The following is a 20,795-nucleotide window of genomic DNA, read 5'->3' as shown; positions in this document are numbered from 1 at the left end:
TAACATTTGATTAACAGTACAAGAAACATTAAATTCTGCAAACATTTGTAAGTAAAGGTAGTATATATTTCCCTGCCAAGCATATTTTCAAGTCTTTTATTTCAGTATTATATTTTGTTTGTAGATAATATAATCAATAAACTAGGCAAAGGTCAACACTGTATATGATGAAAATCTAAAAGTTTCATATTAAGTACAATGATGTTTAAAATTCCGGCCACATGCACTTGACACCAGCTATAGTTACTTATAACAAGCACACACCAATCACATAATGTAATGTGCCTGAGACAAACTGGGTCTCACAGAGCCTTAAATACATTTTAACTAAAGGTATTGCCCCTTGTAAAGAAGAAAAACAGAAGCATCACTAAGAAAAAACCCACTATCTTACTTACACAACAGTAATATACCTACTCCTAATCTTCCACTTCCCCCCACAAGCTTCCTGGTCAGGTAATTAGATTCCATCTACTAAAAAACCATTTATTTCAAGCAACCAGTCACTCTCCCTTAATTCATAGAGATGTGTCCCAAAGAAGTTTTGTACTGTTCTAACAATAATAATACAACTGGACTGACAAAGAACAAATCCTTTAGATTAATTTAGTGTCACGTTGAATGAATAACATCTAGAGGCATCTATAATATCCTCAGTATTTATCAATTTTTCAATACATAGGATTTTGCTTTAAAAAGATGTATTTACTTTTAAATGCTATATTAAACCACTCTATCATATGGTAAAATGCCTTAAAATCTAAAATAATATTCAAACATTACATGTTCGCTGCCAACACCTGAAAGCACCTCAGAAAACTGAAAGGAAACTTACTGGCTTTGCCATTTGAAATGAAAGATTCTTGAAATGGCAAAAAAGGTTTTGACTTTTAGCCTTTTCTGACAGTGTTGGCAATTTTTATTCATTTCACTTCCTGCAAATGTTGTTCAAAAATAAAATATACAAAGCAGAAATATTTTTATTTTGTAAGGAGTGAAGGAGTTAGGTATAAGAGACTAGGACCCTATAGAGTTAAAAGCTTGAAGGATATGATGATATCAACAAATAAAATAATTAGGTGCAGATAACATTTCCCTTATTAAATAATTTGTTTCTAAAGCCAAAACACTTTTCTTCTGTATCCTGCTCACACTTATACTATTGCTCTAGTGAACTATTTTAAAAATAAAACTATTTTACTTGAGCTCAAGGTAAAACAAGTACTATAGACAACAGTACAGAATACACAATTCTTAGAAAAATGCTTTATCTGAAATATTTTTATGAGTTTGCATGGCTGCCTTTATTTCTTCTATAAACTTTTGTCCTGGTTTCATTACATATCTTTTATTCATGTACTATATGTGGACAAAAAGAGAAACTATTTTATTTTCCCCTCCTTTTATCACCCACTATATCAAAAGTCAAGCTTTGTACAAACAGCAATATAATCTCATTTATGGCACATAATTTATCTCTGCCCTCGTAAGACCACATCTGGAGTATTGTGTCCAGTTCTGGGCTCCCCAGTTCAGGAGGGACAGGGATATGCTGGAAAGAGTCCAACAGAGAGCTACGAGGATGATTAAGGAACTGGAACATCTGTCATACGAAGAAAGGCTAAGACACCTGGGGCTGCTTAGTCTTGAGAAAGGAAGACTGAGAGGGGACCTTATTAATGTCTATAAATATTTGAAGGGTGGATGTCAGGACTGGGCCAGTCTCTTTTTAGTGGTGTTCTGTGATAGGACAAGGGGAAACAGCACCAAGTTACAACACAGGAAGCTCCACTTCAACACGAGGAAAAACTTTTTTACTGGGAGGCTGACAGAGCACTGGAACAGGCTGCCCAGAGAGGTTGTGGAGTCTCCTCTGGAGACTTTCAAGATTCGTCTGGATGCACTCCTGTGTGATCTGCTCTAGGTGTTCCTGCTGCAGGAGGGCGGTTGGACCTGATGATCTTCAGAGGTCCCTTCCAACCCCTATGATTCTATCATTTTATGATTTTATTGTATTAAATTTAATCAAAATATTGTTAAAAAGTTGTATTTTGAGGCAGTCTAACCAATACTTATTTCAGTTTTTACGGATTTATTCTGTAGTACCACTGTACTTTTCTGAACTAAGAGCCAATTATTCATTTTTTAATAAAATATGAATTAAATAATACAAATGCAACTGTCACAAAAAAGAATAATATATCAGCAAGTTGAATGATCCAAAATGTTTTTTTTCTTTGTGTGGAATCAAAATTCCAAATCCTTACTTTCCAGTTGTTAGAATTGAAAACCATTTATAATACACATATATGCATACACAAAAGTTTAAGAAATGCCAGATTAACATAGTGATAGTTTGAATTGATGTAACATGTATTTTCACATAATGCTCCCAGAACAACATTAAGAAACCTAAGTTGCATTATTACTAAAGTAGGACGTTAACAATTTCTGTGCTTTATAAACAGAATGCAATTCTAAATCTCTTAGGCTTTTTATAAATCAATTTTTTCACACATTGAGAGTTTTCAAAATTATACCAAGAACATTTTCATCAGATTAAATTTTTAGCCTGTTTTATATTTCTGTATTTGCAGCACAGTGCATGCAAATAAATGGGAAAATGTACATGTAAACTTGGCTGAAGTTACATTCTAATAATTATCTCCTTTTTATGTAATGAACCCTGAAAAACATACTTCCTACATTATGTAGTATCTATTAAAACAAACAACAAACAGAACAAATCAGGCCCAAAACATGTAATAGTTGCTCTGGTCACGAAAGCAGTTTCCTTCAGGAAAAGCACAGCACAGCACATTAACTAACAGGCATAAAATAATTCACAATACATACAATATCAGAGGTCTACATACCATCGAGAAGGCAAGAAAAAACAGTGAGAAAGGAAGGTAGAAGAACAGGAAAAGATATGGGGAAAGGGAATACCACAAAAGTACTACATACTTTTCGTGGTATTCAATATTTTTGAGATAGGCCTGATTTTATTTTTATGGACCTAATATTTTAGCAGAATAACCATAAACCAAAAACATTTAGAATTTTCTACATCCATTTCCTCCTTCTGACTGCTTTAACTTTTAAAAAAATTATATTTCATAATAATAAAGTTAATAAATGGTGGGAGAAATACAGGCAGGAAGTTAAAATTTTAAAGGTATCACCAGGTCTGATCTCCATGTAACCTGAGGCGTATACTTATTTATCAACAATTACATCACAGTTAGTTCTTGAATTACATTACATTAAATAAGAACACCCAAACAGGTTAGGAGATTATGTTAATATTACCTTTGTAAAATGAGTGGGCAAAGCTCTGCTCAGGAATTAACTTGGCAAGGAATCCATGGTTCAAACTTGGGTGAGGGATAGATGGTATGACCACAACTGTGGAGAAAATCATGGAATCAAATGTGAGCCAGCTAGTATTTATTTATGGCCTGGTCCACTGTGGATCCATGACAGATATCCTATCTCATTGAAACATGCAGATATGGGATTATCAACAAAAAATGCATTTCTAAAGGAAAAAGGCAAGTTCTGTGTCAAGAGATAGGAAACAGAATACCTATTAATTGGGCATTTCAAGAGCAACATTAATGGGGAAAAAGAGACACAGAGATACACATACACACACAGGCAAGACAATCATGGATGAAACAGTTCATTGGAAGTAGCAGTTTCATTGTGCAGAACCACAATATAGAGCCAGGAAGGCACAAAAAATGTATGATTTCTCATAATTGACTACATTCATGTAATATATTTACAATGGAAACCCTACAAACACATGGACTTTAAAGATTATGTACAAGTAGCAAATTAAAACATAACAAATCAGAAAGTAATGACTAAATGTAAACATGACAGAAATGTGAAGACAAAATCTATGAAAAATTAAAATCAGCAACTCCATTAGTGAATAAAGTAATTAAAAATCAATACAAGAAGAAAAACACAAAAACATACATAAAGAGCTTCATGGACAAATTAAGTTACTGTTTTCAGCTACTTTAACACAGAAGGTAGAGTTACAATCAATCCAACCAGACTTCAAGAAATTTGTTGAACTGACAGTGTAAGATATTTGAAACCAAGCAGGGTAAAGTTTGGATCCCCAATTTCTGACAGGTTCTGACAGCTAACAGACTACCTCCCACTCAGGCTGAAGAACACATGCTAGTAAAAACCACTACTACTAATAAAAATCACAAACAGTTCAGTCAAAAAAGGCAATACAAATGCTTCCTTTTTATTATATTGTCTCCATCGGCTTTTAAATGCAGGCACCATCACAGCAGGACTTCAAGAAAATACTCCACCACTAGCCTTGCAAAAACCTGCTCATTCAAACAAAAGTACTTCACATGGGCAAACAGCTGTGTTTGCTGAGTTAAAGATATGTGTTCTTACTAACAAATAACAGATTCAGGAAGTCATGCTGATCAACTATCTTGTACTTTACAGCTTTAACTCCCTCAGGCACCCTGTTTCTTTTTAATTATTTTCAAATTAAAGAAAAATAAAACAACATAAAAAAGCAATACCAAAATGAAAATTAGTTAAACCCTATAAGCAAATATCTAGAGTAACTGAAATCTACCAATATAAGTTGAAGGACCAAATTATTATAGAGGAAGAAAACAGCCAGTAATTTTCTATTAGGATCTTATACTATTTACTAAAAAGATGCTGTAGTAAAATAAATACAGTTCTAAAAAAAATCTGCATATCAAAATGAAAAATAACATTTGATGAAAACAAATGTACCTGTACTTGTTGGTGAATTTATTTCTTGTCTGATATTTCTACCTGCCTGGCTCCCAGATCTTGCAGTTTCTCGTTGTGGCTCCAGTATATCACGGTATTTGGAGACCATCAGAACGGAAATAAAGTACACTACTGCCAGAGCTAAGAACTGAGCCTGTTTGCTGTCATCCTGTGTTGGAGAAAAAGGAAGAGATCACAGTACTGGAGATTTCCGTAGAATTTGTACACAAGATTGTCACAAGGCTTTATAAATAATAACTTTTAGAAACGTTACATCTGTTAACATAGTAGTAACCAGATTATGTAGAAAGTTAAATGGATTTTCAGTAGAGTACTATGCATCCAGCATGTTTTAAATACCATCTCACAGGTAATTTGTCTACTACACAAATCTCTGGGACTGTGGAGTCAATGGGCTTTTCTGTCTAGAGGCCTGATTCTGCTCTGAAGGTGATTTCAAGGCTTTTCAACAGCAAGGACAACTGACTTTTGCTGTCCCAAGGATACTACTCCGAAAGTTCCTGCCACAAGACGGTAAGGGGTACTACTGCTGAGAGGGAAAACTAAGCTCATTGATGCTTTTCTAACACTGGACGCATAAGCGGGTGCAGCAGCTTCTGGTAGTATGTAAAAACAGGGATACAACCATTATTTTTCTTCCAGCAATAAATCCCAGCTCGTACATTCTGACTTCTCCTTTAACAGGATTGTCAGCAGCAATAACAGTTTTCCAGGGATCTCATTTAAGTAAATACCAGGACCACAAAAACTTTGCTGTCTCCTTTTCCTCCCACCCCGCGCTGTCTGCTGTTCTATGGCAATTACCATCTGCAGCTTAGATATCATCCTGATTGAGCTTAAGTTGCGGTAGTTCAACTGAAATACATTCCATTATTATTATGGTGTAAAACCCAACACAGTAGAATTCAGACTTTGGCCTCTATCTACTCCTATAGTGGTTTCACCTTGTTTCAATTCCACAAGTAAGCATTTTCTATTACAAATCCAGGGCTTGCTTTCCCTGCTTTTTGGGTGTTATTTAATTTGGCTGCATGACTTTGGCATTATCAATCTAACTAGAAACCCACTTATTGTTCTTTCATAGAAATGACAGAAAAAGATTTCCACTATTTCTTTCTCCTTTAGTTAAGAGTGACAGATCCCCACCCAAGTTCAACCTTGCCCTTTCAAGGTCATCAGGTCTTCCTGACAGATAACTTTTTGTGTTTGTCAAGTGCTACTTTTTTATCTTTAAAGCTACTTTTAAACTCAGTCTTTACTTCAATTCACTTGAACTTAGGTTGGAGAGGCTTAAACATTACATATCTATGTGTGTATATCTAAAAATAATAATAATTCTAACAATAATAATATTTTCTATTGTATTAGTTTAAAAAACAAGTACATTGTGACACAGTGTTGTGCTAAAAAGAGTTGCAGACAAATCTGAAAAACATTTTAATATTTATTTATAAATAGTATGTGTAGATGCTTGCTTAGCAGAAGTTAAAGTTGGCTTTATATATCAGCTGCAGTGCTGTCATGCATAAAATAATTCTTCCTCCTACACTATCCTTCCCCCTACCCTGGTTGGACAAATAGCTGATATCTCTAGTAATAAAGTTTCAATCAATAGGTGAAAACTCATTCATTCTCCCTTGATTATTTGGCTAATATAAGATCGATCTGGCTGTTAAACACAGTTAGCTGCTAATCTCAAATAGCTTCCAAGTATGATTTTAAAGTGCAGAAAGCTGCTGGTAGTTACAAAGCCACAAGCAGATGGTTTGCAGACAATATATGAAGTGCAACACACGAAGGATATTTTTAATTTCAGAACAATAAAAATCTCTTTCAAAATACAAGTGATGATTTCGCAGAAGAAAGAATTACAGCACGTATTACTCACCACATCACGAAAAACAACTGCTCGTAGACGATTAATATCAACATCCTGAAGAAGCCTATCAGGGTCTTTTATAGGAGAAAGATTGCCAGGGACATTTTCAAGGGGAGTCTGAAAATAAAAAGTAGTGAGACCCTTTTTCCCCAAAATATCAATGCATTTCTGGTATAACCTTATTTTGATAGCTTTTTAAAGATATTGTATAAATCTTGGATTTATTGTCTAGTACCAATATACTTCTAAGATAATACTTAGACAAGAATTCTAGAAATAAAGCAATCTTTGAATTATTGTCTACTATTAACTATTTAGTTATAAATTGTTACATCTTCCCAGTGCCTCAAAATAACTTTATCTCGTCACAAAGTTCAGATAATAATTTGCACACATTTCTAATATGTGTATTAAATTTTAAAAACTGTAAGTAGAAATATATTTTTTAATTGCTTTATGTTCATTTAACTGAGAATTTTTACAGACTACTTACAGAATCACTGCTATTATCAGAAAAGCATAGAGCAGCGTGCTTCCTTTAAAAACTGATCATGAATTACAAATGGTGCCAAAACACCTACAAGTCTCTTTATAATGATTTGCTTTGCACTGAATGTGAGAATGTGGAGAAATACAATGTTTTAGTGAGATTTAATGAAATAATATAGTGAAAGGAGCTGAGTTTGTAAACGCTATCTGAAAAAGTACTTTGGGAAGAAAACCCACTAACTTTAATAATGAAAATATAATAGCAAAAAAAGGAACCCTTTACATAATACAAAGTATTGTATTTTAGTCACAGGCTGTGCTAAATTCTTTGAGATTTTAGTTTCAGGACTCCTGGAGCTTTAAAGCTGTAAAGAAGATAAAAAAAACCCCAAAACACACACACAAAAAAAACACCTAGAAAAAATAAGCTGTAATTGAATATTAAATATATTATGGCTAATATGCATGCAAAGGTCTGTTGAAGTTACCAGGACTTGGATGTTCCACCAACACACATGCAATTGCAGGACAGACTGCCCTGACAGATTAAAAAAGCTATGCAGGTATATATGACAGATGAGAGTAAGGGACTTGCTCTTTGATGTAGACTTAGCAAATGTGAAAAAGCTGTTTAAAATTCCTCCATTCATACTAGCGCATTAATGTTTTCTTGTTTCAAATAACATCCTCCAGATACTTTTACTTTCAGCCAGCTAATAGCAAAAAGCTACGCTTTTGCCAAATATTCAAGAAGGTGGTTACAATTATTTTCTGATCCTACAAAGCAGTGGAACAGACTGGTCATTGCTGTTGGTAACTGAAGACTGGGTTACCTTGGTTGCTGCTGATGCAGTCACACCCTGAAGAGCATCTTGAGTTTTACTGCTGATTAATGACGTCTTGTTCACTCTCTCTCTCTGCCTTTGCCGACATTCTAAGCAGTTTCTCACAGCCACACAACAAACTAAAATGAAGTTATGAAAATGCTACAAATTAGAATATTTTCTCAGCATTATATTCAGAACATCAATTAGCAGTCTGTACACCTAGTTTGACCTGTCAATAACCATGTCCAAATACTAAAGTGCAACACAATTGTCACATTAGACTTTTTATCAGTACTAAGAAAGCATAAAGGTGATGTAATAATTTCATTCTTCAGTTGACCAACTAAATGCTTTATATAACTGCTATATCACTATATTAAAATTTGAAAATTATCAGTCCTTGCACTAGAGCTCTCCTATGTTATTCTTCAGTTATCAACACTTAAAATCTGAAGGTACTTAGGTACAGCTCGAATAGAGAAAAAATAGTAGGTGGTAATTTAGAATTTGATGAAAATTGATCACTGAGAACAAACCACAAGTTTTATTATCAATGACCTAGTAAGTGGTATGAATAATCTTAGAAAAAATCTAAGTACAAAACTTAATAATTATTTGAGAGATTAAAAAGTATGTGGGACATAACATCAGCAAAATAGCATCCTGAGAAATGACAGTCAAAATTTAATCTTCACAAGGATAAAGTGATATGATTTGCATATGATAGTTTGAATTATTCCGAAATTCTTAATTTTCCTAAATTAATTGTAACAATATACAGCAAATAGTAAATGGTGAAGAGAGACGCCAGACTGTTGCAACACAATATTTAGGTATAAAGAGTTTGCACACACATACCATGCTTTTAATTTTACATAGCATTTAAGTAGCGCTCCAAAAGGAAACCTGAAACAGGCAGGTAGCAAAGTGGTTTTAAGAAAAATAAATTAAAATCTCCATTTACTTACTTTATTTAATATTTTTACTCCCAAAATTATATACTACTTGGAAGACATTTCATTTTAACTTATTCTTGTGCCTAAGTAGAATCAACCTGAAAAGGGTATCAAATCAATAATAAACAGCATTTTTGTTTTATCACATCACAGTCAGTACAAGTCCTTTCCTACTTGTGTTGCTATTTGATCCATCTGTAGTTCATTGATCCATAAGTATTTAATACATAGTGACTGCTGACTTACCAAGCCTTAGGCACTGTCGCATCAGACCTCCAGAAGACATGTTTTTTTCAGCTTCAATCTCACTGAAATTTAGAGAACTGGCAAACACCAGCACATCAACCATTGCCATCAGACGGCTGAGAAAAGTTACTGCTGTCTCTGCTGACATCCCTTGTGTCACTTCAATATTTTCCAATTCAGTCTTTAAAAGGAGATAATTGAATTAAACAGTTTGAACACAACTGAAATATAAAGACAGCAAATACACACAGAAACCTAAATTGTTATGCTTCATGATGAAAAGTTATTTTAAAATATCCTACGATTACCACTAACAGAAACTCTGACTGAAATTCAAAGTAAGAAAGCATGAAGAGGGAGAATATTATCTACATTTACATGCTGTAAAAGACAAGAAGAAGTCTAATTCAAATGAGAAAGTTATTGGGAGTTACATAAAGTCAAAGTGTGGCCAGATAGTAAAGCAATGCGTGGTATATGAGGGTCCAATGTACTCCTACATTCTTCCGTAGGCTAAGCAGACAGGTATCAGATGAAGGCAATTACTGCCTGTATTGCTTTTATGTTCCTTTAGATAAACAAGTAAATGTGAGGAGCTGAGTGGGAAAAACCAAACAGTTTTGCCCTGTTTTGATGAATTGGTTCTCCTCGGGAATGCTTATACCATACAGGAACCTGATGGAGTCCAATTCCTCTGGAATGAGAGAGAGCACATTTACTCTCTCATGACAGCAAAAGGAGGATAAGGAAAAATATAACAGACTGGAACATCATTTTTGAAAGCACTCATCCAAAGAAAATACATTTGCAAAAATCTATAGCTGTAACAGTCTGCTAGAAAAATGCGTAGGTGTTTACAGAAACTTGAACTTCGAGTTCATGCTTGAAATAACATCAGGCTTGCCAGCAGCCAACTGACTGACTGCTGTTGATTTTTCTCAAGCTTCAACTGTGTTGCATCAATCATAGTCTTAACCCTTCTCAGAGTATCTATTGATTTTTTTTTTTTTTGCAAGTTATGTAATGAATTAATTTTTTATAACATTTTAGTGTATTTCACCAAGATTTTTGCAAACCTTGAATTGAAAAAAAAAATAGCTACTTTTTACAAATCTCCCTAAAATTCTGCTGGATGGAATAAAAAAGAAGACTGATTTCTTTTATTATTTTTTTTACAGCAAAACTTACCATCAGTTCTACCTGTTAAATACGGTTATTCTAATAATGTTTAAAATAAGCTCCATTGTTGACCAAGCTGCCTTCAGGTATTAGTAATATTTAAGCTAGGTGAAGCCCAAAAACTCTTTAAAAAGTGAACTGATAACCATTTCAGGACTACTCAGCATATTTTCAGAAGCATGCTTCAGAACAAGTCTCCCATACAATTAACACGTTCAGGGCCTAAAGACTTTTTCTATTGACAAACACATTTGTAACTTAAATTATCTCATGTATCTGCCTACATTCAGTTGGGCAGCTAACAGTAAGCTTCTATGCATTAAGTTACTCAAAGGAAATGTTAGAAAAAGTTTATGTTTGCATTCAATATATTCCTATTCACATCCCACTACATGGTATCAGAAAATAATAATACTACTAAAAAAAGCCAAAATATTAAATGATCAAAAATAAGGTATTTTTGAAAAGTGCAAAAAAATGAAACTTACAGCAGCAATACTAACCTTAGAACCCTGGACATGCAACAGACAAAACAGACAACAGATTACAACAATAAAAGAAAAAGAAAATTAATTAAGTTAACTAAAAATACAATGTAAAATTGAAACAAATTAGTATATTGGAATTATATATTTGTTTAATTTATAATTAGGACAGCAAAACATTTCAGCTCAGGATGAACACTTTAAAATAAAGACTTCTAAGAAACAGCTATGCACAGGGAAAGGAAAACTATAAATCTTGTATTATTATGGCCTTCATGTAAACACTGATTCTTCCAAACCAACGTACATCTTTTATATAGGACATAGAGAAATTTTATGAAGCAATGTAATGTTTTCATTGATTATATAGAAACAAAATGAGCATTTTAGAACAAGCCATTTAACTGAAATGTAATAAAGTAGTTAAGCTTTGTATGAGGAGGTAAGTATGTTTAAATGCTTTGACAAAACAAACATAAATCACAAAAAGCAAACTGGGTTTTCATACATAATGGTCCTTCCTTTAAAGCAACTTTTAACTCTCTGTATATTACATCTGGGTGTGATTTCTTCAACCTGAACTAATATCACACTGGATATCTGAATGCTTTTGAAGCACAGGAAAAAAGAAAAGATTCACTAAGACCCTGGGACTGAGTTAGTCTTCAAATTTCAATGTTTCTGATTAAACAGATATGTGAAATGTTTAAGTTCTCATTTAACGTAGAAGCACTTTCTCCTATCACAAAGGACTAGTTTTCCCTGGTTATGTTTTAAAAAGAGATTTTCAAGAGTACGTCAATATTTTGCCATTTAAATAATAAAAAAAATCTTCTCTAACAGAAATAAAAACATACTGAAACAACTGCTTTCTTTCCCTTTTGAACAGAAAATACCATGTTGAATGAGTTTTTAAATGTCTTCCTCTTTTGTAGCTGGAGAGATTGGCAATTTTTACTTCAGTGCACCACTGTTGATTCTCAGAATTGTTATAGATCACACAGGACCTGTGGCATCACATTATGAACTTGATAATGCTAACAGAAAACTACAGAACAATATCTCGTCTTGGGTTTTAGACATGAGAGCTAATGACATTGCCTTTAAACGTTTAATTGGGTTTTGTAGATAGCCATTCATATAACACCAGCAGCCCTCAGATCACAATCTGAGAACTGCTGTCGTAAATGCTGCAAGCGAGAACTAGAATTATAGACCTCATAGACTAAGTGGAAAAACAAACTAGTTGCAAGGAGTCTGGAAATCTCTCATTCATCACCTGTATTCCAACTCTTAAGATTTCTTTTGCCTTACTCCATGTCCTCAAGTCTTTGTCACAGCTGCTAGCCTTGTAGTAAGCAATGATTACTTCAAGTTCCTAGCTTGTATATGAAGTGTTTTATCTGACAAGCATCTGCTATTAACAGAAAGCAACTCTGCAAACCTTTTTCCTTACAGCTTCCCAAATATGCTTTTTTCACACTTATACAACACCTTAAAAACGTCTTTCTTATAGCTGTAATTAAAAAGTCTCAAAGACCTTCCCCATGGAAAGAAATAAACACACAACAAAAAATCCCAGAATTTGAAGCATGTCTTTGTACAGCCCCTGAGACAGAAGTGGTACAGAACTGATATAAAGGGAAACATTAAAACATGTAGAAAGAGATTATGATGAATTACAGTAAATCTTCACCTGTACTCCACACAAATGTATAATCTTCACTCTATTTCAGTCACTCTCCGAATCTTTTGCACAAAACAAAAAAAATTTGCAATTCCTCCAATATTGTCAGTGCAATTTTGCTACATTTCTCTCTTGGTTCTTTTCTGCTTATACCCTTAATTAATTCAAGCATCCAATATTCAGCCTCTATTCTACTAATGAGAAATAGGTGAAATGCCTTTAGAAATGAGAGGCAATGGGACACATGTAAATAACAACTAACTCTACAGCAGACTGTCGAGATGAGAGCTTTGTAACAGACATTTAAGATTGTTAAACTCAGACTGACATAGTGAAGTAGAGGAACTGTGGAGGAGTGTGAGACTGATATAGGAACTATGTATTGCAGTCTGTCATCTTCTCCATTAGAAAAAAGAAATATAAATAAACTACCTCATTAAAAGAAGCTGGAATCAGCTCCAGGTTAACAAAAAGTGCAATAGATGTATCCTACAGGGACATGGCTGACCAGCCACTAAATGTCCACACTGAAGACAGCTGAATCATTTGCTTCTACTGAGCAGATCTCCTTTTGGCTAGAAATCTAGTCCACATGTAAGTACTTCAGGTGGATACCTAAATTTACCTTAATCTCCTCCTGAATTCCATTCTGTGTTATGACCCTGAAGTAAAAGGGGAGAATGGCCTTTACTGTCTGTTGTATAGCCTTTTAGCTCTCGTATTTCATTATTCCAGACCAAAGTGTAGATTAGTTTTAGAACTAGATGTAAATACATGTCCTATGCCACAAATACAACAGACTAGGAGGAAATAAGTAAGAACTACTGGTTTAAAATTTCAATATGGGTCCAAAGGCCTTCATTGGGAATATTTGAGAGTCACTTTTCATGAAAGTGAAAAATAAACAAATGAAGTAAAATGAGCTCATAGCTGTTGATAAATTGAGTACAGGTATTGTACAGGAGCTACAAAACATGAGCGCTTTGAAACCCCAGAAAAGTTCCTAAGAATAGACCTGGGTGATCAGAGGTTTCCAAAGACAGACTAACCAAGACAAAGACTCTATATGGATTCAAACAGGCACATCAGGAGGTATGACTCAAGCCTACAGAGTCATAAATAATATGATTATTAAAGACATGATTAAACACTCCTCTCATAGCATAAATAGTAAGGCACATAGTGACTTTATGCATTTAAGCAGGCTTAAAAAACAAAGACAAGAAGTGCTTCAAAGGTTATATAATTACTTTGTCAGACTCAGTGCCATGGGATATTATGGAGGCTAAAAGCATAAGCAGCTTCCTAAATGATTAGATAAAGTCTAGAAGGATAAATTCTTCAGTAGTTATTAAACATGACAGCCCAGACACCCTCTCTAGCTGTTAAAATCCTAAATGCTGAGATGAAGTATCATTAGAGCAATCAATATGCTTGCTCAGACTTCTGCATTTTGATGTAAGCAGCAGTCACTGGTGGAGGCAGAATGCTAAACCAACTGGGTCCTTGGGCTGACCCAGCAAGGCAGCTCAAGTCACATGTGAAGAGCTCACTTTTGTAAGAGTAGAGCAGTACTGTCTGAGTGGACTCATACTACCATGTCCAGTTTAAATTACAGAATCACAAAATGGGACAGAATCACAGAATGGTTGAGGTTGGAAGATATTAATGAGATGCAACACAAAATATGGACTGTATAGCTTCTGGAAAAAATAAATACATTCATTAATGTAATTACCTAAACACAGCAGGTTCGATTTGAAAATTGACAAACATTTTTTTCCTGTGAAGGTGTCAGAGCACTGGCACACGTTGCCCAGGGAGATTATAGAGTCTCCATCCTTGGAGATACTCAAAGCCATCTGAACACAGTCCTGGGCAACTTGCTCTAGGTAGCCCTGCTTCAGCCGGGGAGAAGGTTGGACCAGATGACCTCCAGAGGTCAGTTCCAGCCTCAACCATTCTGTGACTCTGAGATTCTTTAAATTGGTGAGGGAAAAGTGTATAGATTCTTTCCTCCCTTGAGACTTACTTTGGCAGAAAATGCCATTAGAAAGCTTGCTGTGAGTGTTTTTATGCAATGGAGACATTATGCAAATCTTCATGTTTCAGACCTCTTCTCTCTTTCACTTATCAGCTTTTGGAAGGCGATGAGTGCTATGGTCTCTCTTTCTCCATAGCAGAACAATACTTAGGGAGATTCCCTTCTCTAAGAAGGAGGAAGGATGTCATGGCCTCCTTGTAGCTGTCACAATGATGAATAAATGATTAATAAATCCACCTTCCTGATAATGTTTATGGAAGGACAATGACAAAAGACGAATGGAGTTGAATGTGAGGGAAGCAACTCTCTGCTTCGTGGAAGTGATTATGAAATAATCATATAGATGACAATGGTTATTTCCAGGTGAAGTTAATTTGTGATTTTATCAATTACTTCTCCTGACCCTCCCTGTACATGTGGGACAAAAGTAATCACTTAAATTTCACAGAGTAGGATTAATTCAGTTTGAAACCAGCTACTGATGTTTGAATTAATTAGTTTATTTCACAATTTACTTTTATTTTATTACTACAAACAGATAGCAAAATCAAGCATTTAAGTAATACACAGAGTCCCCATGTAGTGGAGAAATGCATGTGTAATACACACATTTGAAGATGTAGTCTTTCGTATCAATGCATGAAAATCACTGTTATTGTATCAAGGCAGTATCAACACAATATTTTAACAAATAGATGTGTAATTTATAAAGCTGCATCAGCAATCTCTCTATATACATACACAGAGATATATTTGTTATCCAAAATAGAGGGAAATAGCGAATTGCAAAATTATTATTCTATATAACAGGTCTGCAGTGTCATAAACCAGGAAAAAAACTAAAAAACACCTAGACCATTCAATGGAATTGCAGCCTAATTAATGCTGTGTCTGTTATATATTTTTACACAAATGATGGTAAAAAGAACGCCTTTATTTTCAAATTATGTCTAAAATGTTTGTTTTAAAAAAATATTTCCCAAAGTCCTTTTATCTAAAGACTGACAACATCCTGCATCTTAAGATGGCTTGGTGTGCACTCACTCATCTTTGTCAGTTTTTACAATTAAACTCTTCAAAAATCTTTTATTCAGCAACCTTGATGTCATTCTTGTGTCTTCCCTGTGAGGTTCACATTTTTGCTTATAGAAAATATTTTTCCAGTTAACACTGTGAAAATAGGAAAGACACAGCCTTTAACCATTAATTGCCTGGCTGAAAGTCATATTAATGTTGAGTAACCATACATTCCTACCTTTCTAAAATAATGCAAAACAGTTATTTCACCAGCTAACTAGAATAGTAGAGGCAAAGTAATCTCTGTTGCTGAACAAGGAATTGAGTTTTCACTGCTGAACTACATTTGTAGCTTCCACTGCCCACTAGCCACATTACTTCAGAGGAGTCTTTCTCCTTTCTCAGGCTCATTTTCTCCACTTTCAAAGAGCAATAGTAACTGCAAATGCTTAGAGAATGTTGAAAGAAATATTTACAGGTATCATATGCATGGACAAGGCATCACATTCAAATTTTGTTATTCTTACTGTCAATAATGCAGTATTTCTCTCCTTTTCATGAAGCATTCTATTAGGCTACTCTGCATGCCTGAACTGTGATCACCTAAGAAATCAGAGCTTCCTAAGAACATCAAAGGGGATAAAAATATCTGCCTATTTCAATACAAGATTTAAAAAAAAAAAAAAAAAAAAAAAAAGGTCAGGAAGGTAGAAGTAAACAGAGTAGTGAGGGGATGACTTCTGGTATCATTTGGCATGCAAACAAATGGTAGCCATGCAAAACAGATTTATGAAAATCAATGTCTAGCCATCATAAAGCATGTAATTTTGTTACATTAATAATAATCTGCAACGATGATCCTAATGGTCTTCTCCTTCAAACAAAATATTAAATATCTATTAAATATTATTCTTACTAAGTAATACTTTTCACATAAAATCAGCATTTCAAATTCAAATTATTATAAACTCTCTGCATATCAAAGCTTACGGTTTCAATTACATATCGGATTTTTTGGAAGGAATTAGCAGAGAGCAGCAGGATTCCCTAAAGAGGAAAAGTCAGCTACAGTGATTTGTATTAGTAAAAACAATTTCTAATATGACCACTAGGTGGAAATATTGTACTTACAGTTGGGGATGTGGCTGCTGACAGCAGTGGTAAAATTCCTCCACAAGCAATAATAATATTGTCTACCATCTGGGAAATGAGGTGTATTGTGTTGTGTACAAAAATAATATTTTCATTGCTATTGACAAAGTCCATCACAGACTTTGTGGAGTGACTGCAAGAACAGAAGAAAGGATAGATTAAAAAAAAAATAGCCAAAATAAAACTTGAGAGAAATTTATTCTATATGACCAGTCTGTGAACGCTTCTTTGACATAAAGGCAAAAATCTTGTGTACAAAACTTTGCATGTAAATTGTCTAAAAATATGAACTGGACTACTCTATTGAACAAATATAAATTTTCACACCAGTATTAGTATCAGATACCCAGTTGAGAACAATGGCTCATAACCTTTTATCCCCATCAACCAGTTCTGCTGAAAGCAGTGAGGTTGTTTCTCCAGTGTGGAAGTTATTATTTATTACTAAGAGTACAGCACACAGCATCGCTGCCATTTGAGACACCCTTGATAACACCTAATAGTAATACCTGCTAGTGCTTTGGAGAAGAAACTTGATATGTTGATACCTTGATATCATATTAACTCTATTAAGTAATATTAAATTTCATATTAGCAATAGCTTTGCAAGGCATGGATGCTGATAAGATTAGCTGAAATCTCAGAAAGTCCTAATTGGTAAGAAATTGTCCCATGAAACAGTCAGTCCCCAAAAATAAAAAAAAAAACACTGAAAATATTGAGAAATACTCACTCTGCAAGTATGTTCTTTTGCCCAAACTACATTGCTGCCAGCCAGCAAACATAAATTAAAGGCTCCAATTGAAAATATACAAACTGAACTTTAATCTCCAAGCATTACCTAAATACAAAGTAGAAATCCTACCCACATCTTTGGACAAAAAAAAAAATAATAAAAAAAATTGTCTATTGCCTAGTAACTATCACAGAACAATTTACCAAATGGGAAATCAAATGTAATATTAACTGGTTGTTGGATAAAACTATGCTCAGTTTTACTGAAAATAGACTTCTTGATCCTGGGAATCAGATTAAATAGTGTCTGTTATTCCTAAGGGCTCTTATAACAATAAGTTACTGATTATCTTTGTTGAAGTATACAAAAAAACCGTAAAATAATATAACCACCAAGACTTAACTACCACCAGGAGCTGGCATGAAGAAAAAAAAAAAAAAAGCCAACTCGAAGGAGTGATTCATTAGAAAATGTTATGGGAAAGAGTTTTTATTTGTAAGTTTTATAAGTAGAGAAACTCTCCTTTAAGTGATCAGTTGACCAAAAAAAAATGGTCATGAGCAAACACACATGCCTTCCTCATGTCTGACAGAAATGCAGTAGATTCTAATATGAAACATAAGCTGAAAGAACAGCTCCGTTTAGTTTGGTTATGTATAAGTTACACAGTCTCTCAAGAAAACAGAACTGTCACAGGCTGGGAAGGGTTGAAAAGAGAAGATACAAAATAGAGAATGGTGCTTCAACTAACACCAGCTGTTTTGCTTTCCACTAAAACCCCCTCTGCAACACAGCTGATTTTCCTTGTGGATGGAAGCACAAAAGAGGAGTTAAAAAAGACCTACCTTCTCCAAACATGTACATCGGTTTCTAGTGCAAAAAGCAAGTCTGTCAGAAGTCGCTGGTGCATGGGAGACCATTTAAACTCTGGAATACGAAACATAGTTGTGCGTGGGCCTGGACTGAACTGTCGTCGCTGCTCTTCCGTCATTGGCATTCCTCGGAATCCCAAGTCAACACGTAAATCCCGGTCTTGTTGGGTGACAGATCGACCCTGTACCGCCTTCATCAACAACAAGTTCAAACATCACATTAACTTTCTGTAAAGAGCTTTTGAATGGATCACATAAATTGAGCAAGCACAGGCTAGACTCAAGCACAAACTAAGAGACAGTGCTATTCCAAGGCAGGCAGTATCCTTCAGTAAAGAAGCTGCTCCAACCCAAATCTATCAGCACTGAGGGCCCACAGCTGGCCTTACTTTCAGCTGTTCACTGATGTTCTACACTCAGATTCTTCACTTGAAGTATTACAGAAGGGACAAAATGCAGCACATACAAGGTTAGGACTGTTTATAAGAAATAACTGTTTTGCACTGATAACGCACTTTTCTTTGAATATTTGACTCAAGATATGGACAAACTACACAGTGGTGGCTTCAAGGAATCAGTGTACTTTTAGGCAGCTCCTCATTTTTCAAAACTAATTTATTTATCTGGTCTTTTTAGTATGATCATTAGAGAATCAAGTCTAGTCTCACAAATCTCATTTTACCAATTCTGTTACACTTTACTAATTGGTTAACAGTTTTATGTATCCCCAAGACATTCTTTAAATTCTCCAAACAGGTGATGGATGTGAATTTCATTCCCTTTCAATAATCTACATTGTCACAACCATTTCCACTTCCTGATTAAAGACAAAAGGAAAAGATACACAGAGAGGATATGATAGAGAGTATAGTGAAGGAAAAAGTAGTAAAGAATGAACATTTTTACTGAATTTGAGGAAAATATTCATAGCAATGAAATTACTTACAGTGTCCAACACCTCTGAAAGGAAGAAATGCAAGGTCTGATTCTTGAAATGATTTTAAAGTTTAGATTAACATAAAACTGATGAAATAGAAAACACACTTGCTTTGCTCACATGTTCTTTTCCTGATCTCAGTGTGCTGTTTTAAACGGGGACATTTAAAAGCAAAATGACATTTACAAAATATTTGTGCTATCAGTGTAAAAATGGACATGGCATTAGAGCTGAGCTAGAAAGCTTCTTAGACCTTTAGTCTTATTTTGATCTTCTGTAGCTAGCATTTTGAGAGCAAGGCAGGTTTCTTTAATTCAATTTGACCTATTGGGATCAAAATTGTTATTGTTGCTTTCATTTCCTAATTTTTCTGAATGTTAAGTTTAAATTACTATTTTCTTTTTTCTTTGACTTATCAAAAATTTGAATTTTTTGCATGAATCTTCTGCATAGTGCTTTCAGTTCTGTTTTCAGTCTTTCACAGTTGGGACCTTAGGAAAGTTAATTTTTCATTCTTCAGTACTTGATATACTATTGGGAAAGGCATTAACTCTTCCTGGAAGTCAGTATGAGTTCCTACCTCTACTCTGTTGTGCAATTTGTTGCTTTCTTTGAGTACATTTGAACAAAAGACAGTTTACTACTTACTGATAAGGTAGGGAGCTGTGTGTAGATCTGCTTTTAGAGAATGTGAGGTTAGCAACTCCATTCCTATAGAGTTCATTCACTCTATTCCACTTTTTCTCTTTTGCGAAAAACTACAGGCAGTTGTCCTGTCAGCAGCAGTAGTGGTATCATAACTGTACCATAACAGGAGAGCTTTTATCTAGCCAATAATACTGTATTTGCAAGAATGGGCTTTGATGTGCACTGCATAAACCACCATGAAACCAAATGATCTACACTTAGGGGGCCAATCTTTAAGTATTTTCAGCATTTTCAGCAGTCTCAAAGAGATCAGTCCTAATGTGGCTGTTCCCTGCAGACATGTTAAAATTAACATAGCTCTCTATTCATGAAAACAATAACACTTGATTTATGCTTTATTTAATACATACTTACATCTTTTTTTATTAAGTTCAACTTCATCTCAACAGGAAAGATTTAACTATGGGCAATTTACAGTTCACAGGGTATTTAGAAACACCCAAAGAAGAGATTAGAAGACAACAGTTCTGGTGGTTACACAGTCGGTATTTATTTTTAAGAAAATTATTCAAAAGATATGCTTCTGGCTACAGATTTCAATCAATTCCCTGTAGTTCATCATTGATTTTAGTGGGAAATAACTGTAATTTTAATAGTTCATGGAGAATGAACGAAGTTAAATAGCTTGTAGAGTTCGACTTGTGAAGAGTACACAGTTTGTAGATAATTTGCAGATCCAAATGGTATGTTAGGAATTTTGTGAGTAGCTAAGAGAAAAACATTTGGAAAATATTTTGTTTCTCCTATCTTACAATGATGTGTTAAGAGT

At 34.4% G+C, this 20,795-nt stretch overlaps 1 protein-coding gene across 3 annotated transcripts in view; it reads right to left on the bottom strand.

The window, feature by feature from the left end:
• NBEA (neurobeachin) overlaps positions 1 to 20,795 on the bottom strand; it is a 476,649-nt gene that overhangs the window by 308,402 nt on the left and 147,452 nt on the right. For all 3 annotated transcript variants that reach the window (XM_051608523.1, XM_051608522.1, XM_051608521.1), the window contains 8 exons: positions 18,355 to 18,572; positions 16,753 to 16,906; positions 10,877 to 10,900; positions 9,210 to 9,390; positions 8,014 to 8,144; positions 6,701 to 6,808; positions 4,792 to 4,960; positions 3,313 to 3,408 (listed from right to left, as the gene is read on the bottom strand). In XM_051608523.1, the coding sequence (XP_051464483.1) occupies positions 3,313 to 3,408; positions 4,792 to 4,960; positions 6,701 to 6,808; positions 8,014 to 8,144; positions 9,210 to 9,390; positions 10,877 to 10,900; positions 16,753 to 16,906; positions 18,355 to 18,572 (1,081 nt within the window). The remainder of the gene's footprint in view (positions 1 to 3,312; positions 3,409 to 4,791; positions 4,961 to 6,700; positions 6,809 to 8,013; positions 8,145 to 9,209; positions 9,391 to 10,876; positions 10,901 to 16,752; positions 16,907 to 18,354; positions 18,573 to 20,795) is intronic.

This window comes from Apus apus, chromosome 1, assembly GCF_020740795.1.
Source record: "Apus apus isolate bApuApu2 chromosome 1, bApuApu2.pri.cur, whole genome shotgun sequence".
NCBI lineage: Eukaryota > Metazoa > Chordata > Aves > Apodiformes > Apodidae > Apus > Apus apus.
The sequence above is the reverse complement of the archived record's forward strand: the minus strand, read 5'-3'. Positions and strand labels throughout refer to the sequence as shown.